The sequence below is a fragment of the Poecilia formosa genome, unplaced genomic scaffold (assembly GCF_000485575.1).
Source record: "Poecilia formosa unplaced genomic scaffold, Poecilia_formosa-5.1.2 Scaffold15, whole genome shotgun sequence".
In the NCBI taxonomy this organism is placed as follows: Eukaryota; Metazoa; Chordata; class Actinopteri; order Cyprinodontiformes; family Poeciliidae; genus Poecilia; species Poecilia formosa.
In genome coordinates this window covers 2,019,542-2,041,415 of record NW_006799954.1, presented here as the reverse complement: position 1 = coordinate 2,041,415, position 21,874 = coordinate 2,019,542, and the positions used below count along the sequence as shown (strand labels likewise).

The following is a 21,874-nucleotide window of genomic DNA, read 5'->3' as shown; positions in this document are numbered from 1 at the left end:
GAGTTAGATGAAACTAAATTCTATTTGTATTTTTAAGTAAAATTAGGAAGGACTTTGCTCTCCCAGAGGTTCTACCTAATGTTAAGTACCCTTAATGTGCACCGCTCTGTGAATCTCTACCAAAACTCGGCTTAATCTATGCCAGGGCTTCTCAGTTCTGGATGACTGCCCCACATGTTTTTGGTTTTTCCCTTCTCCCGCACACCTGACTTGAATAAGCGGGTAATTAACAGGCTTCTTCAGAACAGAATGGCAAAGAGATGAGATTATGCAATCATTTGTATCAGGTGTTCTGGAACAGAAACGCACCTAAAATATGCGGGGGAGAGGTACTTGAGGACCGGAATTGAGAAACACTGACAAGCCATGTGAATGTTTTTGTGTTTTTATGAGACATCTTGGGAACAAATGAAAGTCTTCTCACAGGGGAAAGAACAATGCTGATGTGAGACAGATCTACATTTCCATAGTTTAACAAAAAAGAAAATGTACTGGATTGACTACAACGTGTAATGCGTAGTACCGTTAGCTGCTAGGCTTTAAAAATGTGTCAAATTAGTTACAGCACACTGTAAATGACAGTGAAGATTAGCACTGAGAGAAAAAAAGAGTCCCTGATGAAGATGTCTTATTGTGGTTTATACCCATATTTTTAGGAAAATGCTTTATTGGAGAACCATTATATGTCATATTTAAATATCATTTATGCATTGATCTGAAGTGTTTAAGTGGAGGGAATGTGGATTTCCCCCCTCTTGTTCCTGAAAAAACCAAAACGTGAAAGGTGGGTTTAAAACTGCACCAGGGATCCAAACTGACAATACATTTTATTTGTCCATTAGTATAATATTGAAGCCAGTTTGATCAGAATCTATTGTCATAATACCCATAACGTATGTCCTGATTTGTATCACATTTAAAAGTTTTGCTTGTTTCAATTTAAGAACAGATATTTTATTAAAAGATTAGGTAAGACTACAAAAGAAAAATGAAGTTATCTTTTTATATACAGTAGATGTCAGACTTTCTCTCTTTAATTTTTTGTTTAATTTTCTGAATAATAGATTCCCTTTCATTCCAGCTTTATTTATAAAGTTCTTTAAAAACAGCAAAGTTGACCAAATTGCTGTACACCGTAACCAGAAATAAAAACAAGCAATACAAATACGACAACAGTAACTGTAAAAACCAACACTTACCCTGAAATATCTACCATTTAAGAAAAAAGGAAAGTTTTTGTTAGGGCTCTTTTTATTTTATTAATATACTATTTAATATCCAAGTGAAGATATTGGTGTGATATTTATCTGTCATACATCTTTATTTATCTTTCCATTAGGGTGACACTATGTTCTCCAAACCCATTAGAGGTGCTCAGTTTTATTATCTTGACAAATTTCTAGTCCTAACATCTGGACCTTCTCTATACTTGTACCTGTATAATGTGGACCTCACCCGCGATGATGTAAAAAGGTAATTACTAAGTTTTATTCTGTGTAAACACTTACAGTGACTTGTAAAAGTTTTCAGTTGGATTATTATTATTATTATTATTATTATTATTATTATTATTAAGTTCCTCAATGCATATACCACTTCCTAGATTTTTATTGGTAAAGAAAAACCAAAAACCATGTATCATTTTATTTTTACGTCACCATTAATAGCTATATTGCCTTAGTAATGTAACTGCACTTAAACACAGTATTGTTAACAAATAATGGCATATATTCTGGTAGACAGAGGATGACAGCTTTAAAGGTTTTTACAACCTCTTTAGGAACCAGGCTTTATTGCAGGAGAAGCTTGGCATTTTTAATTCTACTGCAGACACTGCTGTGCTGACACTCATTAAGACAAAACTGCTCAGGTGCTCACTGCAAGCTGTCAGGACGTGTCTGGAAGCACATACAACAGAATGATGAACAGCATAAAATAATAAGTAAATTATATCCTATGACTGTATATGATTAGGATCTTTAAGAATAAGGTCCTTATATTAATTGTTTTTTGGGGGGGGGTTTCATCAACTTGACTAAAAATGGTATTATTTTCTTAGATATAAGCACCGGAGCATCATCAAACTGGCAAGTTGCTTAACACCATCAGCCTCGGAGATCACAGCCCTTTCTGCAGTCAACGATTTCCTCTCATGTATCCTTTTTAGGGTTTTATAGCTCTGGCGTCAGGAAGTGGAAAGGTAATATCATGTTGGTGCTGGCCGAGTGAGTCTACACGCTTTTCTCAGAGAATCTGGTCCATGTAAACCACAACAATCTCATAAAGACTTTGCACATAGCTTAAGGGCCTCCACTGCAGATTTTAGCATTTAGGTGTCTTTAGATTTTTTTCAGGAATGTCTGCATTCCAGTCCGCTGTTAGTCTTTACAGCACATGTACTCACTCCAGTAACTCACTCCACAGAATTTGAGTTGGAATGGGTTTATTCCTGTCAGAAGCAATCACAGTGCTTTCCCAAATTAACTCCAAATGAAAATGCATGCATAGTGATAGCATCAAAATATGTTTGTTCTTAACAAATTTGGGGGATTGTTCACGTTTTTCACACAATTAAAACAATATGTTGTGAAATTACAAAACAAAATTGTTCAATTACTCGCTGCCATGGACTAGACTAGAGTCTTATCTAGGGTGTATGCCACCTCTTGTCAATGACTGCTGGAAATAGGCGCCATGGTGATCCTGCAAGGATAAACGAGGATAGACAATAAATGTATAGCTTGATGGATATTCCTTTACTACACGTGTGAAATACATACAACCTAAAAAGTAGTTTAGTGAAATTGTTTTGTGTTATCTTTTTCTTTTTGTCAGTATGTTAATGTTTTAAAAGTGGTAAAATAAAAGCACTAGGAAAATAAATGCAGAACAGCAACTTTTAAGTACAATAAAAACCTTCAAAATATACTTTCAGTGTACAAATAAAACTGGAGATCCACAGATAAGACCTTTCGCAGCATTAAATCAAATCATTTTCTTGGTTTATTGGTTTATAGAATGATAATGGTGGAAGTTATCATTTTAGATGATAACTTCCACCACATTTTAAACATTTTTTTTTGTGAAAAAAAAAATGTTTCATCATACTTGACCTGTAAATGGTTGATCAATTGGTGCATCTCTGATTTTAATTTTTATACTATAATTATATGGCAGTACCGCAAATATTTATTTTCATTTAGCCACATCTTTTCTTAACAGCTTTTTTTTTTATTCAGACATTGTTCTGGTGAGTTGTTCAGATCGGTCCATTCAAGTTCTGGACATGAACAAAGGTGCAGTTGGTTCTGTGCTACATGACGCCCACAGCAGAGCTATCCACTGCATCACACAGAACAAGGTGAAGGATTTTAAATGTGACAGAATAATTAAATAATTCATACTAACACTGAAAATATTCTATGTACAAGATGTATGAAAAAAGTTCTCTTGTCCAGCTGTTCTAGTAGAAAATGGAAATGTTAAGTCAAAGCACAAATCCAAATCATCTAATGAAGAGAAAAACACATTTTTAAATGGCCTAACAAATGTCCAGAACTAAATTTGGTGGTAAATTTGTAGAATAATCAACCTGGTGCCACAACCTGATACATCTGGAGATCCTATGCAAGCTTCAGTGAGCAAATATTGTCAAGCTCAGTGAGGCCGATAGACCAATACCAAAGAAGACTGATGCTGAAACTTAATTAAAGAACTAAGTATTAGTTTAAAGCTGCACACACCTTTGCAACTAGATTATACCTATTGTATCTTATTTTTTCTTTCAAACACATTCAAACACATTTTTTGGGGGTTGTTGACTTTGACAGGATAAATGCCACATTAACTATGGTTTGACATGCTGATTTTTGTCCAACAGGAGTTTGTACACTTTTTTTGGCCATTTTTGTAATCGCACTAATAAAATATAATTGTTTTTTGTTAATTACATTACATACATACATTACATACATATAAAGACACCCATCCGTGCTGTAAGCTTTTTTGATATTTTCTTTCACATGTACTTTGTAGGGGGTTTAAAATTTATAGTTTTATTAAATCTTATAGAAAACCTAAATCCTTTGTGAATGGATTGAGACTGAGACATTTCATCACTTTACCCACAGACTAAATCACTTGTGGACCAAACCCACAGAGCGAAGAATTTGCTTGATTTGGCATCTTTAAGCAGTGTGAGCCCTATCTTCCATCTTACTCCTGAAGGGTCGGTTATTTGGCAGATGTCACTGGGTTACATAAGACATCAAGGACTACTTTTTTATGTGTGTTACGCAAGGTACAGATTGTCTTTGAGGAAATAAAAGTGTTAGTTTGTGGTATGAAAACAAAAGGTCATCATTAAAAAACGCTGTGGTTAACCAAAAGTTTCCATGACATGATGCAAATTCATCAGTATAATTCACCTTGAATGTAAGTTACGGCTGTATCAGGATGAATACTTTCATCTGTGACAGCAGGAGGACAGTCAGGCTAGAGTTGATGGCTTTGGAGAAAAGCCGTTTCACAAGGCTGTTCCATTATGTCCTTACTCCTTCCTATCTGACTTGTGGTCCAAGTTTGACAAGCAGATTTTGCGCATATCCATTTGCTTTCCCCTGTATCTGTATAGATTTTAGTGCTTACATTTAAAATTCCAAACAGTGCTGCATGCAGACTTAATACGTTATAGAACCATCTTTTTCTGGAACTCTTGCACCAGATTTTTAATTGGATTTAAGACTAGATTTTGACTGGGCTTTTCAAACATGATAGGCTTTAATTGAAATAATTACATTGTCTCTTTGTAGGTTTAGTGCCTTTCTGTTCTTCCAGAAGCTGTTCTTACTGGTGCTTTTTGGGAAATATCACAGGTCCATCGGTAACGTGCACCAATAGATTTAAGAATTGAGAATTGTTTTTATCTAAATGCATTTCAGGACTTGACACTTGAGCTGTACAACATTATGACTGGGAAATTAACTGCATGGGGCTGGTTTATATGTGTTTGTCTAAGTGCAAATTAGTTGTTTGATGGAATTAATAATCAGTAGTCTCAAACTCCATTCTTCAAGGTCCTGGTGCTTGTAGTTGTCTCTTAGCTTTAGCACACCTGGCTCCAATATTATTTCATTAGCAGAGGTCTGTAGAGCTGACTGCATGCTAGTAACATAGTGGAGTAATTTAATTCAAGTGTATAGGACAAATAATAATAATAATAATAATACCTTTTATTTCAAAGGCGTCTTTCTGGCACTCAAGGACACCGTACAAAGAGCGAAAAGTAACAGCAACAATAAAAATGTAGCAATTAAAAATAAATAGAATAAATACACAACAATGTATCTATATGAAATCTATATATAAATCTATGTAAAAAAATCTATATAAAAAATCAAGCAAACCAATTGTGTCATATTGAAAAGGCAGATCTAAAAAGGTGTGTTTTAAGTTCGGTTTTAAATTTAGGGAATGACTTTATGTTTCTAAGGTGAGATGGTAATGAGTTCCAAAGTGGTAGTAAGACGGACAGAGGGGACAGACAAATGGATGGAGGAGGATGATCTGAGGGAACGAGAGGGAGTGGCAATATGAATAAGATTGGAAAGATATAGTGGGAAAAAATTGTAAAGAGCCTTAAAAGTATACAGAAGAATTTTGTATTCTATGCGGAACTTGGTAGGCAGCCAATGAAGTCTTTGCAAGATAGGAGTGATGTGGTGCATGGATGGGGTTTTAGTAATGATACGGGCAGCTGAGTTCTGGACCAGTTGAAGTTTGTGAAGAGATTTCTGGGTGAGACCAAACAGAAGGGAGTTGCAATAGTCCAGGCGTGATGTCACAAGACAGTGGACAAGAATGGCAGTGGAATGGGAAGTAAGGGAGGGGCGAAGACGGTTGATGTTGCGTAGATGAAAATAAGCTGAGCGGGTAATATTGTTAATATGAGACTGGAAAGAAAGGGTGCTGTCAAGAATAACACCCAGACTCTTTACCTGAGGGGAGGGGGAAACAGAACAGACAAGGGACACATCTAAAAGTTTCAGGACTCTGGACCTTGAGGAATGCAGTTTGAGTTAGTATTTCTGAGTACTTGAGTTTTTTAAATGTCATTGTGCAATGACAATAATGAAATGGGATTTGATTTGACTTTGATGGTAAACCTACTCCTCCTGCTGATTCAGCCTCTACCTCACCTGTTGTACTCTATTTACTTAGTAGGTGACTCTTGGTTTTTCTGAATTTCGTTTAGGTTTTGATGTAATAGGACACACTTTCAGATTTTTATTGGCTGATACGTTCTAAAATTATCTGTAACCGTCCATCTCAGAATTGTTTGAATGGTCTATCAAGTAAAATCCCAATAAAACACATTTGACTAAATGTGTTAAATTCCAAAGGACACTTTTACAAATCTCTTTCAGGTTTACAGCTACAGAAGGCAACTTTTACATATCTTTTTACATGTTTGTTAAAACCGCCACTATGTTGTGACACTGCAAAGCTCCTCTGCCTTCTTCCTGTGGTCCTACTGACATGTACAGAAATCAACAGATCAGTCTGAAACAATAAATCAGAGCCAGGAGGAGGGTCTTAACAGTGTCAGTCACCCTCATGTATGTGCTGCTCACTCTGTACCACTTGCTCTCTGCTGCGCAACAGTTCCCTGCCATGAATGGCCTGCCATGAATGTGCAGGCTAGAAAACATTTCCACCATTGGTGGCAGATAAATATTTGCTGTACCAGTTTGTTGTTTCTCTGCCGTTAGCACACCTGCAGCATACTGGGAACCTTAAGCTGAGTGTACATGAGCATGACTGACAGCACTAAGACCTTCCTCCTGGCTCTGATTGGTTGTAAGAGGTGTATTTCTGGAGATGGCAGAAGGACTCAGGGATTTTTTCACAGATTATCTGTCTCATGTTATACTGTCACAACATAGTGACTGTTTTAAGAAATATATCAAAGACATATTTTTTTGTAAAAGTTGCCTACTGCAGATTGAAGAGGTATTAATTTAGCAATGTAGTGTATAAATATCATAGTGCTTGCAAACAATATTCCAACATATTTCTTTAAAAAAAAAAGCTAAAAATAAAGGTCCATTCAAGCTTTTTATGTAACTTGTTTGCGACAGAGGCTTTGCTCAGTGAACCTTGTGCTCAGTAACTTTTGTGTATTTTACCCTACATGCTTGACGCTCTGGACAGTCTGGATTAGCTGCATACACTCCCAGTATTGGCATGGATTAACCCATTCAGCTTCAGTTCACTCTTGCACAGCTGACAATATTTATTTGGCCCAGATGTGCGTGTTCTTTGTCATCACATCTTTTGTGTGCAATACTCTATGGGAAGGGTCTAATTTGTTGTTTCAGCTTGGCTATTGCATCAATGAGGACTTCTCTTGACTAGAGCCTGGGGGCCTTTGGATGGTTTGGGGTTAGTAGCCGTGGATCAGAGGGATTGCAACTGGCTGGACACTGCACACATAAAATCATACCTCCCTCCACTTTTGCTTTGTCCTCCCCGGGCAGGCCAGACATCAGAAACTGAAATTTCCGTCACCTCTCTGCAAAATTCACCTGGAACTCATCAGACCAGAGGACTTCTCGGAAAGCTGGAAAGGCCGTCTTGAACTCCTGTTCTCACACTCTTAATGGAAAACTAAACAAAGAACACCCCCACAGCTGCACTCTCTCTCCCTTGCTCACATGCTTAACTTTATCATCTGATAACTTGGTTTGGAAGTCATGAATGGAATTTATTTGTAGATATGGAGTGGAAACTACATTTTTTGTTGGAGTCTATTTCAGTGGTATACCTAAAGTTTGGGAAATTATGCTGAACATATTTTACACAAATGTTGCTATCATTACTTTTTTATTCTGCGCATGAAGTAAAGCCCCAAATCATCCATCTTGCCAGATTTAAGTCTAAAATTATTTTCATTCAACTAAGAAGTTTGTTTCTAGTTGGAAAAAAGACAGTCGTCACTCAATAGATGTGTGTACAACCAGTGTGCTGAGGGGCATATTCGTAGGAAATTTCCCCTGTGTTGGCTTTTCTCCACTTGCTACATGTTAATCTCAGAATTCAGTTAAAAAATCCTATTCATTACTTACAAAGACCCCACTGACCCAGCTCAGTTTAACATAAAACACCTCATTATTCCATATCATCCAACAATAACCCTTTGCTTGCGGGACGCAAGTCTGCTTGTTGTTTCAAGAATACTGAGATCCAGATTGGGTGGCAGCACTTTTTATAAAAATAAAAAAAAAATGCTTGATTGGCAGTTGTTGCTAATAGTAGCACGACTAAGCATTAGGTTCAGGAGTTATTTTCTTTTTCACACAGAAATCAAGTTGATTTGGATCATTTTTTCCCCTTAATCAATAAAGTCAGCTTTTGAAAGTTATTACTTTTTGCTCTCTGAAACATTAAACATTTAATATGGATGTAGGGTTTTGCTTTATTCTCTTTTTTTTTGTTTTGTTTGTATATTTTAAAGGGATCCACATTCACCTCACAGGCTCCAGAGTCATACAACCTATTCCTCACCAGTGCAGTTACAGATGGGGTGAAGATGTGGGACCTCCGCACAATGAGGTTTGTATAAATATGTTTTCTGAAAGACAACTTTGTGTAAAACAAAATCAACCAAACCTTTGCTACAATGTTTGCTGTTTGTATTCTACTGTGTTTCAGTTTATGCTTTTCAGGAAGGAAACCTAATTTAGAGCATTAAATCAGTTTGACTGGTGTGTACAGCAATATAAACCTTTCCATGACATTTTAAACAAAGCTGATAGTACTATTTAGAATACCTGTCAAAACTTTGTTAAATAGAATCTTTATTAGATGAATGTTTAGTCAAGAACTGAGCATTAGTTTTACCAATTTTTTTCCCCATTTGTTATTCTCTAGATAAAAAAACCACTTTCCTTTACAACTGCATAATGATTTTTATAACTCAAGCATTCCTTATGTGATGTTTGAATTAGCAAGTGTTTAATTTCCAAAGTTAATGCCTGAGGAGACATTTAACTGACTTTGATTCACAGAAGTCCTTGTAAGGCAGATGATTTATCTAGACCTTTTTGGATCTCCTAATGTTCTTTTTGGCCTCATAGAACACATTATTAAGTTTTGCATTCTTTCAAGTCTGAGGCTCCTCTCATATCAAATTCCTCATCCCAGACTCTGTCAGAACCTACTGCCTGACAAATATTTCACTTTGTTTCTAAATCAACTCCTAGTTTTTACAGCCATATTAGGATTATTATATTATGTATGTATAATTTTTTTTGTTATTCTTTTTGTTTATTGGTCATGTTTTAAGTTTTCAATCTTTTATTGTTTGTTTTTCTCTTTTGAAGCATTTTGTGATTTTCACCTGTGAGAAGTGCTGTAAGCATAAATGCTTTAAATCGCCTTTGTTAGATCAACAGGAAGCAAACAGAAGATGACAGATGAGCTGGTAGTTTGTCTAAACCCAAGTTGCCTATCGATCTGTGTACTATGTATGAATATGTGCACGTTTGGGATTATGCTCTAGTATAAAGCGTTTTCAGTGGTCCGTATGACTAGAAATGCACTTTATAAAATCAGTCCATTTACAATTCCCCTTTCAGCCTCAATGTGAATTTATTTAAAGCTTTATGCATATCTTGTAGGGAACATTGTAGCTTCTTAGTCACAGCCCAAATGTTTCTGAGGTGTTTACTGCACAAACTCCAACATCTGTTGGAGATTGATCTACAAGCACAAGCATAAAACAAGTTTTAAATTTGCCAGATTTTTAATACAATGACAAATAGCTGATAATGGTTGGATATGTATGTATGTATTCTCACTAATGAGTCTAATAGGGGCATGGCAGTGTCGCAGAACTAAAGCGCACAACTCATGTATGGAGGATTCAGTCTATTACTTGGCCATCAGAGGTTCGAGTCCTGACCTGTTGCCCTTTGCCACATGTCTTCCCCATCTCTCAACACACACTTTCCTGTCAACTGACTGTCAAATAATGGCCACTGCAGCCAATAAAATCCAAAAAAAAAAGTAAAATTAGTAGAATTTATATTACTCTGTAAATGGATCATGAAAATACATTCACAAAATCATTCCCAACAAAGTATACAAGGTTCCACATCAATTGTGAACCAAAATGCAGTCTTTATGCTGATTTGCTTTTGTTTATTACATCGATGACTGACACTGTGAACTCAGGTGAATTTAGTAACAACATAGGCTTCCACTTAGAAGGATCGCCTTCTAAGTGGATCGCCGTAGTGGCTAACACAGCCACTACGGCTGTGTTAGAGCCGTAGTGACTCTAACACAGAGCCACTACGGCGGTCTGTGTTAGTCATCAGGAAAATTCCATATAATCATCACTCACACAACACGGAGAATGTGGCTTTGTGGACCTCGCGTCAGCACCTTTCTTCCTGAACCGTTCCAGCCACATTCTGACCTAGAAATAAAATTAGCTTTAACCCTGATCTGGTGAAGCTATTTTAATGAGGTGTTTTGATCAAATATTTTGATAGCACCATTGATCTTAAAAAAAAAAAAAAAAAAAAAAATTGTGGGTACTTCAAAATGTTTGTTGTATATGTGGCTCTTTTTATGTGAATACACAAAACTTTGAATATGAAACAATTTTGTTTGTGCTTTAGCGAAATTCAATTTATTTAAGCACAAATATTAAGGTATTAAATTAATTATATTGGCGATTGGATTTTGCCCTCATCAAAGCTATAATTTGTGCTGAATTTTTTGTCATTATCTTATTAATTTAGCTATGTAGGTTGATAGCTACAAACCTTTTTTTATTCTTTTGCACATTGCTTTTAATAACAATACTTAATATTAGAAAACGTAAAGATTTACACAGAAACTCACTGTAACATGCTTAAGTTCCAAAGACATGTTCACCATATTTTTGGAAACATCCTACTAAATAAAGTGAGGCACTTACTGAGAATATAAAAAAACTGCTCTTACCCTAAATCAGTGTTCTGAGAAAGCTTTGTCTTCACCCCACATAAAGTCTATTTCCGTACCTGGCTGCTGTTGCACATATCCAATTTCTAAATGGTCACAACTGAATATGACCTTCTTTCAGTCCAACTTAATGACACAAACATGTGAATCTCAAATACATGCTTTTGCCAAATCCTTTTCAAGCACAGCCCTGCAAACATGCCATCCCGTATAGGATTTCTAGGTTAGCCAGCTGTTGATGGTATTATGGCATGGTAAAGACATTACATGCTGCTGCAGACCAAATTAAATAGCCCAAAAGTTACACAAGGGACCCATTCATAGTTGTCTTTTCCCTGTTTTCTGCATCTAGACCTGAGTCATTCTGAACTCTTTGTGTTCAGCAGATTAAGATGTCTCCAAAATGTGTAGTTGCTGAGTTCTGATCTTTTTTTGTGCACCAGTGGCTATTAGATGAAGTTCGTGAAACCTGTTTCTTTTTCATATCAGCCTGACTCTTTGCACTCAAGTGAAGATTTTTATTATGTTTAATTTTAATATATCGACTGTAAAAAAGATAAGTGAAAAATATATTAATCCTCCACATTTTGTGGAACAGGTTTATTGATCAATTAATTATTCAGGCTACAACTCACTTCACTTTTAATGTAAACTTTGTATCACTGTGTGTGTCTCTACCACAGATGCGTGCGTCGTTATGAGAACCATGTGAATCTCTCCCATGCATGCTCCTCAGCCTTCTCACCATGCGGCCGGTTCATTGCCTCTGGCTCTGAGGATAAATGTGTGAGTTATGTTTATGCAACAAACATGTCAGCTTGATTTAGTTTGGAACAAAGGATGAGTATGTAGAAAAAGAACAAAAACACCTCATGTTGTATGGTGGAGGATCCGTAATCCTGGGTGCCTACTTCTCTTTCAAATACCCTGAGAACCTCATGGTGTTTTTTTCAAATGGGTCATTATTGGGTTAATCAAGAAGTGCTTCCTTATTTTTAGAACAGGGTTCTACAAAGTACTAACAACCTTTGATCCATATTTGTGCCACCAGAGATATAGTCTGGTAGGAATGTTTATGCAATCGCTTATTTTGTGTTTCATATTTTTGTTTGTCATTATATCAAAGAAATCAGGTTTCAGTTTGGCATTAAATGGGTAACAGATCTAACACAAAGATTACCTTTTTGGATCTTTTTGTCAGCTACCATACAACTCCAAAGCCACACCAACATTCCACTGGTAAGAAAACGTTGAAATGAGAACCTAAAAATTTAAGGAAGCAGCTGCCAAGCTAACTCCAGATTTTTCAAGATTTGAAGGATATTCAGTCACTTTTGTGCCTTATTTATCAAAGCAGCGATGTTTGCAACACATATTATGTAATGCGTAATGTACCCAAAAGGCTAAAGGAGGCCATTCTGTTGACTTAATCCCTTCTGATTTACAGTGGATGGGGTATTCTTTTTGTGTCCTGACATATATAATAATTTTTGTAGTTTTGGAAATGTTGAACACCATCTCATCATCTCCTTCTAGAGAAGCCTTCTAGGCCATCTTTGTAAGCAGATTCATGTTAATTTTGCATTTGGCCAGCCAGATTAGTGCTGCCTACACATTTCATGATTGTGTTTCCCTTAGAGAACTTTTTTTTAGCTGACTTGGATAATCAACTGAGCTTAATCTACTGTTTCGTAGCTATGGTTAATTGTAATTGTAAAGTACCTCGAGACATTTGTTGTGAATTGGCGCTATACAAATGAACAAAATTGAATTGAGTAATCTTTGTCCTAACCATCAGAGTGCGATTATCATGTTAAATGTTGAACTAGGGTTTAGCAACAGCATCCGAAAGAATATATCACAGTATTCTGGTTGTGTGTAAGCAATTTGTGGAGCTGTAGTTATAACATCCTTCATAGATTGCTTAGTATTGTATGATTTTTCAGAGTGGGTGGTTATGCTGCTTTGACGTGCCATGATACTTGCTTCTCAAACCACCTTCTGAGACAGCCAGAATGTCATCTCATGTCTCAGGATGATACCTAAATACATTTTAAGCACTCTGCTTACTTTAAATTACTGCATTGAAACTAGTTTAATGAGAAAACCTCCAATGAAACAGCTACATCACTCAACTAAAATCTCCTCCAACAAGTGAAATGTTAAATATTTTGACCACATCATAGCCCTCCCTTCTTTTCCCCTTATCTCTGCTGTCTGGTTCATTCTGATGTGAAGTTAGACTTTAACATTTCTGTCCAATTTTGTTCTTTTTAAGGTCTTAACTCCACTACTCCATTTTTCCTATTTCAGACTTTTAAGTTTCCTGTCTGGATGGCAAAGCTTTTTATTTTCCAGCACCTCGAGTTATTCATATCCAGACTGTATCATTATCACTTTTACGTCCATTTAGGCTCATGATCATTTATGCCGGACATTTTTCATTTGTAGTCAAGATTTGTCCCAAAGAAAATCAAGCAGTGCACTCATATATTTGTAGAGCTGTTTAATTGCTTTTCCAGACAGCGTCTTACCCTTACTTTCAAGTCTTTTTCAGAAGAGACAGACTCCTCTTTCTTTACCCATCTCTCTTCTGTTATATGTGTTTGTGGAAAGCAGTGAAATAATTTATCCATTGTGGTTGATGTTATTAATTATGGGGATTCAGCACAGCATGGACATTTAGAGCATCAGTGTTAAGATGGGACATTTCCAACTTTTCCTGGAAACTGGGAGAGTGTTTGTAGTGTGCTGCAGGGTATTTATTTGTGGCTGCCCTGAGACATCTATAAGCCAGGTACATTTATACTTGTCATAATATATCAAAAAGCAATCATGGTCAAAAAGGACAGGAACACTCTTGTAGGGCTCACTAGATTGTTTTACACTTCTCAAAACCTTTATTCAAGATGCTCCAGGAGGACAATTAGATTTTTTACAAACTATTAAAATACGCAGGAAATATATAGATTTCCAGATTAAGAACAACACTGATGGGTTGTGAGTTCTTCCTAACCATCATGACCAATAAATATGCCAACAAAAATCATCAAACAGCTGGCCATCATTTTCCAAAACCTTTTTGTTGGCTACTGAATTGTGTGGTGAAACCTGGTAAGGGACATTTACCAAATATTAGCGAGCATTTGTTTAGTATTGACTCTGTATGTTTACAATACTGTGCAAAAAAATTGAATAAATTCAAACTTGATCCCAATTTTTAGTTTTGAATATTTCTGAAGTTGTATGTTATTGTTCGGCATCCTAAAAATGTTTCAGATAAATCATTGAAAGGTGAGAAGTTATGACGTTCATGTCCATAATCATTCCAGGTGTATAATCTTCTGACTGGTACTGTGGCTTTCTTTCCATGTTTTAACATTCTCCTGCATCTGGGCTTTAATGGATGATAATAGCTAATGTTTTGGTTGATGTGTCATTTCAGGCATATGTGTACGATATTCGTGCCAGCACCTACCTCCACAAACTCCAGAGACACTCAGACACAGTACTCAGTGTGGCTTTTAACCCTGCAAAACCAGAGGTATCAGTAAGCTTTTTACACATTTCTATCAATTTTTTCATTAAAAAAGTCAGATTTCACTACATTTTTTGCAATATTTTACCCTTAGCACATATTCCTAATATAAAATCTTTTGAAATGCTTTTGGCATACTTTTCTTGAGCAAACACAGGGAAGCTGGTTAAAGTTGATAGGAAGATGGATGTTACTACATACAAAGCAATCCAGAAAAGAAAAAAAAAACATGTTAAATGCAGCAAAAGACATGAGATTGGGACATGAGACCCTAAACACAGCTGCATTGGAATGATTTAGAGCAAGGCGTATGCAGGTGTTAGATTGGCCCAGTCAAAGATCAGGCCAAAACACAGTTTTGAATCATTGATTAACCTTGAAAATGTGATGTTTGCTGAGAATCTCCAGCCAATCTGATTGAGCTTGAGCTATTTAGCAAAAAAGAATGGTCAAAGTCTCCAGTCTTTTTTGGAGGATTCTTACATTTATGTGGTTTTTACTCTACTTTATTGTTATGCAGTTTAGACAGAAAACTTTTAGAACTTTGACATTGACAATATTAACAATGATTTTTATTTAAATTTCCCTTAAATACCCTTTAAATCTAACTGGCTCCACACTCAGCAAAAAACAACTCACGCATATATATATATATATATATATATATATATATATAACATATATATATATATATTTTAAGATATGTAATAGTACACCAATTTCTTTATAAGATGATTCCTAGAGTTGTTTGTAATGCCCCAGAGAAAGGGAATTTGCACCTGAACCATTTTTAAATGTGCACCAAAATCACAACCTCCACATGATGACTCCTGAGACTAGTTGACGGCCCATTCGACCCACAGCACATGTTTTAAATCTGCACATCCATCTGTGTAACTCCATTTGGAGAAAACTTTTCATCACAGCAGTGATATTTTCAGATTTTCTAGTCTGAAAATGGAAACCTTGGTCCACAGCCATTCACTGGCTACAATGATCTGCACAGTTTAAAGCCACACTTAATCAGTCAGAGCAAACTTGTTCCACCTCAGGTCTTCTGGACGTTCTATTTTATTTGATAAGACGCGAATTAAAAGCAGACAGAGTTTGTTTTGTTTTTTTCTTTTTCAACTAAGTTAAACCTTGCTTTTTTACGCAGATTCTTGACATTTTGCTTTGTTCTTATATATCCAGAAGGTTGTGATAACAATCAAATACAAATGCAAGTTTGTGCCATTTGGGGAAATATGTGTACAATGTCCACCACAATTTATTATTTAAAGTGTGTAAATGTTAATAGACATTGTGTTAGCATAGAATTACACAAAAATCTCTTTACTTTATTTTTTACTTATTCACGCATACTGATTCACCAGCTTGGGTTTATAGACATTGTATAACACCATTTACCTCTACTCTTCATCGCTTACCTGTTTTCCATAAGTTTAAACAAAATTAGAAGATAATTAAGAAGACAGAAATTCTTTTTACATTCTTCTCCAAACAGTCTCTCATCCTCTACGCACGTGCATTTTCAGTTCTGCCTGCAGGTTTTCTGTAGAATTTAGGTGGAATGAACTAAGGAGCTTTTCTTCTGGTTAATCGTATCTGTGTTGATTGGTAGACCGTCCTATAACCGGTGGATTGCCGAATTGAACCCCGCTACACCCGTCTCAGTGGTTGTGTCCTTGGGCAAGACATTTCACCCACCTTGCCAGCTGGTTGCCAAATCCACAAATGGAGAGCAAGCACTCTGTTTTCTTTATTCTTTCTTGAATGTGTGCAAGGTTGATTTATGCCAGACTCACCTTGTGATGCTGAATCTTAGTCTCATCTGATCAGAGTAGACAGGCCCAATTAAGATCTAAGGCATATTTAGCAAATTACATATTGTTACTGTTGGACTAATAAGATCAATCAATCAATCAAATCAATCAAATTTTATTTGTATAGCACATTTCAGCAGTGCTTTACATAATTAAAATAAAAACAGCATGTGAGAAAGAGTTAAAAAAAATAAAATAATAAAAAAAATGACCTGCAAAAAGATTTGGAAACTAGGTTACTAAATTTAAACTGTTGGTTAAAATGTTTCCCCAACCTGTGCTCATCTTGCTGTTTAGCCACATTTCAGGACCAGCTGTTTTCCATATTTGCTGCTGTGAGAAGCTTTTGATGTTTGACACAGGCAGATAGTGTAATGCATTTTTCTCCAATCATTTTCCACTCGTGTTTCCCACCTTATTACTTCAAAGACCATGAAAACGACTGTTCTTATGTGGTCAATGGAAGCGTCCTGATTTTATTTTGTTGCCCTGCAAAATCTTATGGGCTTTCACAGTGCTTCTGTTTTATAACCTTACTAATGCATATTATCTACAATTAAATATAAAACAGTAGAGGTGTGCCTCCAATCTTGTGCAAAACCTGCACCTAATACAAGTTTCCTTCTTGTATTAAAATGAAGTTGTTAATCTAAGGGATTATATACAATGAGAGAAAGAGAAAAGAAAAACATATCAGTATAATCCTAATAAGGCTAATTAGTCGCCATTTTATTTTCTGGACTTTTGATCATGCCTCTCTTGTCTCCATTACTATGAATCTCAGTGACAGAGACTTTGCGCAGAGCTTTGTTCACTCACCAAGACAACCAGCTGTATGTGAAAAGTTCATACGCGGTGTCATCCAAGCTTAGATGAGCAGAGAGTGAATCATCTGAATGACTTCCATGCTCTCACTACTCTCCATGTCATTTTGTATCATCTTTGTTCATTTGCAGCACAGTACAGCATACAGCTGGGGTCCCACCAGGTCTTTTCACTGTATTATTTAATTTGTGGCCTTTTGGCATTTCAAAAGGTAAGACATATTGCTTAGCAGGGATTGACTGAACCATAAAGTTTGACCCAGAGCACAATGCCTTATAGCAAAACAAGCAAACTTAAACTGTAGTGATTGGTTCATTTATGCACTTGTGAGTAAATAGACAAATATCTCCCAACAGATAACTGTTTGAGGTAACTTTTTGTTTGCCACATTTTGTCGTTGGATTATTTAAAGTTTATTCGCCGGATCTGGGCTATTGATTGAAACTTAAAGAGATCACCTTATATTTTCTTTCATGTTACATTCTGTGTGATACTGCAGTTATTTCTAAAAGAAATGCTTTGCAACTGAATTAATCAACAATGAAAGTGGTCAGTAGTGTTCGGTAGTCTGGCTTCAAAGTCAACCCAGGAAAACGTTATAATACTAGTGCCAGTATTGGAAATGAATTTGCTTTTAAAATATCTTAAGTATGAAAAGGTATATCGCACCAGCACACCACATAAAACAATTGCAGCATCTTCTGCACTCACTGGCACTGGCAAAAAGTACAGAAACAACATTACCATATTATATCATTACATTTTTTGAATTGCGAAATATACCGCACAGAGAGAAATAACCTGTGCCAAACTAACTGGCTTCCTTCTGTCAATGTATCATGCATATCCCCTTTTGCAGTTAGTCTCCTTGTATAGGATTTCACAGTGCTGGAACAGACAGAGTAAGGAATATTTTTTTAATTCGTCTTCGCTCTATGTCTCTTAAGTCCAAAAACGTATCTATGACCATTTTGCTACGTATTAGTTTTAATGCTTTGTTGGTATAGTGAAAGCTTGGCATTGTGGCTGCCCGTCTACTTTTCCATGTATCAAACCCATCTTTTTTTCTCCATTGGGATTCTTATTGCAGATTAGTCTTTTATAGTGCTATTAGTGGGCGTTGTGCTACACAACTATAAAAACATGTAGAAGGAAAAATCAGTTCTAATCGTATTATCACAGTCATAAATTGTCAACAGGCTGACACGTTCTCTCAAGGATTCCAATATTTAAGAAAAGTACCCATTGAAAATCTAATCTGCGCCGCATTTTTAAGTGTCATATTTATTTCTGCTTTGAACTTTGAATTTGTGCTCTGTGGTATTGAGCCATCATGGCTGACAGTAACTTAGGTTATGTAACGAGCTGTGTGTCTCCTGCAAGTCCGCAATCTGATTTCACTTAGCATTCCCCAAAGGTTCTAAGTTTAACTTTGATCTGTAAAAATACAATAAATCAAAAGAAATAGCAAGATGTTTCAGAGACTTCTTTTGTCTATTTTTGTGTGAATAAAGGTTTTCCAGATTATTAAAGGGCAAATGGTTTTGAAAAACAATCTACCTTCTGCTTGTGTAAGAGCTGAGTTGTCTTACATAAGGACATCTGACGGTGCAAATGAAGTCAATAAACAGAAACGCAACCTATGAGGGCTGCTTTCCTTCGAAGTGCAGCGTTTAGGAAAACTCGATAACTCATTTGAACTGGTGCTCCCTGACCCCACCATGTATTTCTCTAGTAAATCATCTTGCAATAAGCTCTGACGTCTGGCCCCAGGGGTCACCCAAATTTCCGGCTTACGATTTATGTGTCGGTTTGCTGATATTTGCTAGAAGTACAGAATCTAAAACCAAAAAAAGTCTATTGCTTTTTTTTTTTTTTTTTAATCCAAAACAGTTATATAGTTTTGATCTTCCATGTTGGCATAAGATAAATTGAAATTCTTTTCCCATTTCATTTAAAAGGTTGCAGTGTCTTTTAGAGTGAGTTTATCTCTGACCCTGTTAAGTTTTAAATAGCTGCTTTTGCAGTGTGGGAGGAAAGACCTAAACTGTTAATTAAGTTCCCTGAATAAGATGACTAAAAGGCAACTCCTTAAAGGTTAAAGACACTGTAAAGTGAACTGCTACATCGTTTAACAGATACCCATATACAGACATGATGTCCTCGTTTTAACCTGGCTACATTTAGAAGAAACACGCTCGTCTTTGGCCTTGAAGCACACTTAGAAATCATTTGTGTATTCAAAGTAGACTGAAACCTTCACCAATCAAAGTCGGGTAAACTTCTCTCCATTTTATGATGCTTGAGTCATCCTCGGACCACAGCATGTGTGACTCTCCTTTCCAGCACAGTCATCTGCCTGCTGGTAAAAGATTTCTCCAGCATAAAAGTGCTGTAGTGTACATGGGAAACAATGTTGGAGGACAGCTGGGCCAAATGTCTTGTTTTTACCAAGTAGTTTTCTTCTGTTCCTATTGTTAGATTTCTCTGAAAGACACAAGTTTTACAACCAGCCAGCACCTCCGAAGAAATTGCCATAAAGGATATTAATACAGTCATTGACAATTAAACAAGAATCCCCAGAGAAACTGTTTATTGTTTTGAACGACTTGTAAAGTTATTTTTGTCCTAGAGTGTAATAAAGTTTAACAGCTATACCTGCTTTAAATGATGTAAAACAGAGTTGAAATTTGCTTTTAGACATTGAAGTAAAATTTTGCCCATTTCCCAACTTTAACTCTCTTTTAACCACTGCAGTCTAAAAATATAGTGGCTTGTAGAAGTTTTATTACCCAATGAGTTTATTCAGGGTCAGGGTATGAAACAATATCCAAGCATCTCATGGAGCGCTTTATATTTATTTGTGTTGCTCTGTTACATAAAATCCCCATAAAATACATTCAAATTTGTGATTGTAACATATGGAAAAGTTAGGATGTATGAATATGCTTGCGAGTAACTCTATTCTATTTAAATTACAAGTTTCCTATATAGGGAATGCCCACAAACATTACACTATAGAATACATTCTGGGATTGTGAGAGTTACGTACCTTTCACCTCTGCCAAAGAGTAGTCAATAGGTTGTGGAGAAACATAGTGACAGACAAATATAAGAAAAAGCAAATATGGAGAGAAAAGGCGAGGAAGCATGGTTGTATTTATCTTACGAGAGGTTATGAACCGTTTTTATTTCTCAGAGATTTGGAGCTCGAGCAAAACTTGGCCAAAACTAACAGTTACAATTTTCCAGAGAAATGTCATTTTCTCACCATTCAACTGTAGCACCATAATGATGGTTATTTTCACAGCCAGCAAATGTGCTGTAATGCAAATGCTGGCAGTAACTTTTAGATAGATTAAAAATAAGTACTCTTCTGGTTCCTCCATGACTTTGTACTCCAAATGGCTATATAATTTGGTAAATGCTGTGATCTTAAACTCAGCACATATAAAACTTTTTTTTTTTTCCAAGGTAAGGCCTGGATCTGACATAGTTCTGCACAGTAGTTTCAGCTGGCATATCAACCAACAAACTAGCACTACACTGTGACATCATGTGGCCATCCTTATTGGCATTGATGCTGTTTGGCATTGAAAGTTTTGCGGCAATGCTTCATTACCACTACTTGGTCTTTTGGCTCACAGAAAACTTATGAATGAAGTACTTCTTTACAGTCAAAAAGTGATTACCTTTATGTGTGGCTCTTAATTATTGAATAGAGACCAGAGTGGAGATTGATTGCAGCTTACTGCAGCTTAAGTGTTTTATACGTACATATATCAGAATTTAGATTATTACCATTTTTTTATGATAAATGACACGTATGGAAAATTAATCATTTCTATGAGAAAGGCATCTTTGGTCCTAAGCACAGTGGAACAAGGAAATCAGGGCTGTTTGTAACTCCTTTTATCAGTAGGTTGAAAAGAAGCATCTTGAGTGACATGCTTGTCAAGAAAGTTCATCCAGAGAAGAAAGTAAAAGCTGACACTGATGTGATTCTTTCTCTCTCTTCCTTTCTCTCACTACTCCAGTTGTTAACAGGAACCTTGGACGGGAAGCTACGACTGTTTCAGTCAAGCACAGGGTCCCATTTGTCCCATGACACCAGCGCTGCTGTTCATTGCATCTCTAACGTGACTGCGTAATTACAGATGGCTGCAGGAAACACCATGCAGCTTTCATTAAGGGAGCTGAAACCCACAGGCAAGGATTTTATAAGAAAGGAAGAATTTAAGTATTTTGTTTCTGTTGCTTTCAGCTAAAATGAAGATCAAAAACACTCTAAGCGTTACTGCTGATGTATGTTCTTTTGTGTTTGCTATGAATTTTAAAAATGAGCAACACATTGCAGCTTGTTCATCTTAGCTAATCCCCCAATGTTTACTTATTTCCTTCTGAGAGTCAGAGGAATGTCAGAGTTAGCCACATTAATGTGGTAAGTCTGTATTTGACAATTGTAGATACATTTGCCAAAAGCATTGTTATAGATCATTCTAATTTCTGAAGCATTTAGACACTCAAGCATCACAATAACTATTGTTACTTATGTGGAACAGATGTATAGAATCAGAGGCGGTGGCCACTATTTACCAGATCACTATGTCAGAGCCATGACATCAACTGGGTGCAACCGTTTTGGCTGCCAGAAACACATATGCTCCTA

The 21,874-nt window shown here is 36.2% G+C and overlaps 1 protein-coding gene across 1 annotated transcript in view; it reads left to right on the top strand.

The window, feature by feature from the left end:
• Positions 1-21,448, top strand: part of wdr27 (WD repeat domain 27) — a 35,536-nt gene extending 14,088 nt beyond the window's left edge. The window contains exons 16-22 of the mRNA XM_016668553.1: positions 1,340-1,473; positions 2,060-2,154; positions 3,240-3,361; positions 8,516-8,613; positions 11,700-11,802; positions 14,462-14,560; positions 21,243-21,448. Coding sequence (XP_016524039.1) covers positions 1,340-1,473; positions 2,060-2,154; positions 3,240-3,361; positions 8,516-8,613; positions 11,700-11,802; positions 14,462-14,560; positions 21,243-21,356 — 765 coding nt within the window. The 3' untranslated portion in view covers positions 21,357-21,448. The remainder of the gene's footprint in view (positions 1-1,339; positions 1,474-2,059; positions 2,155-3,239; positions 3,362-8,515; positions 8,614-11,699; positions 11,803-14,461; positions 14,561-21,242) is intronic.
• The last annotated feature ends 426 nt before the right edge of the window (positions 21,449-21,874 follow it).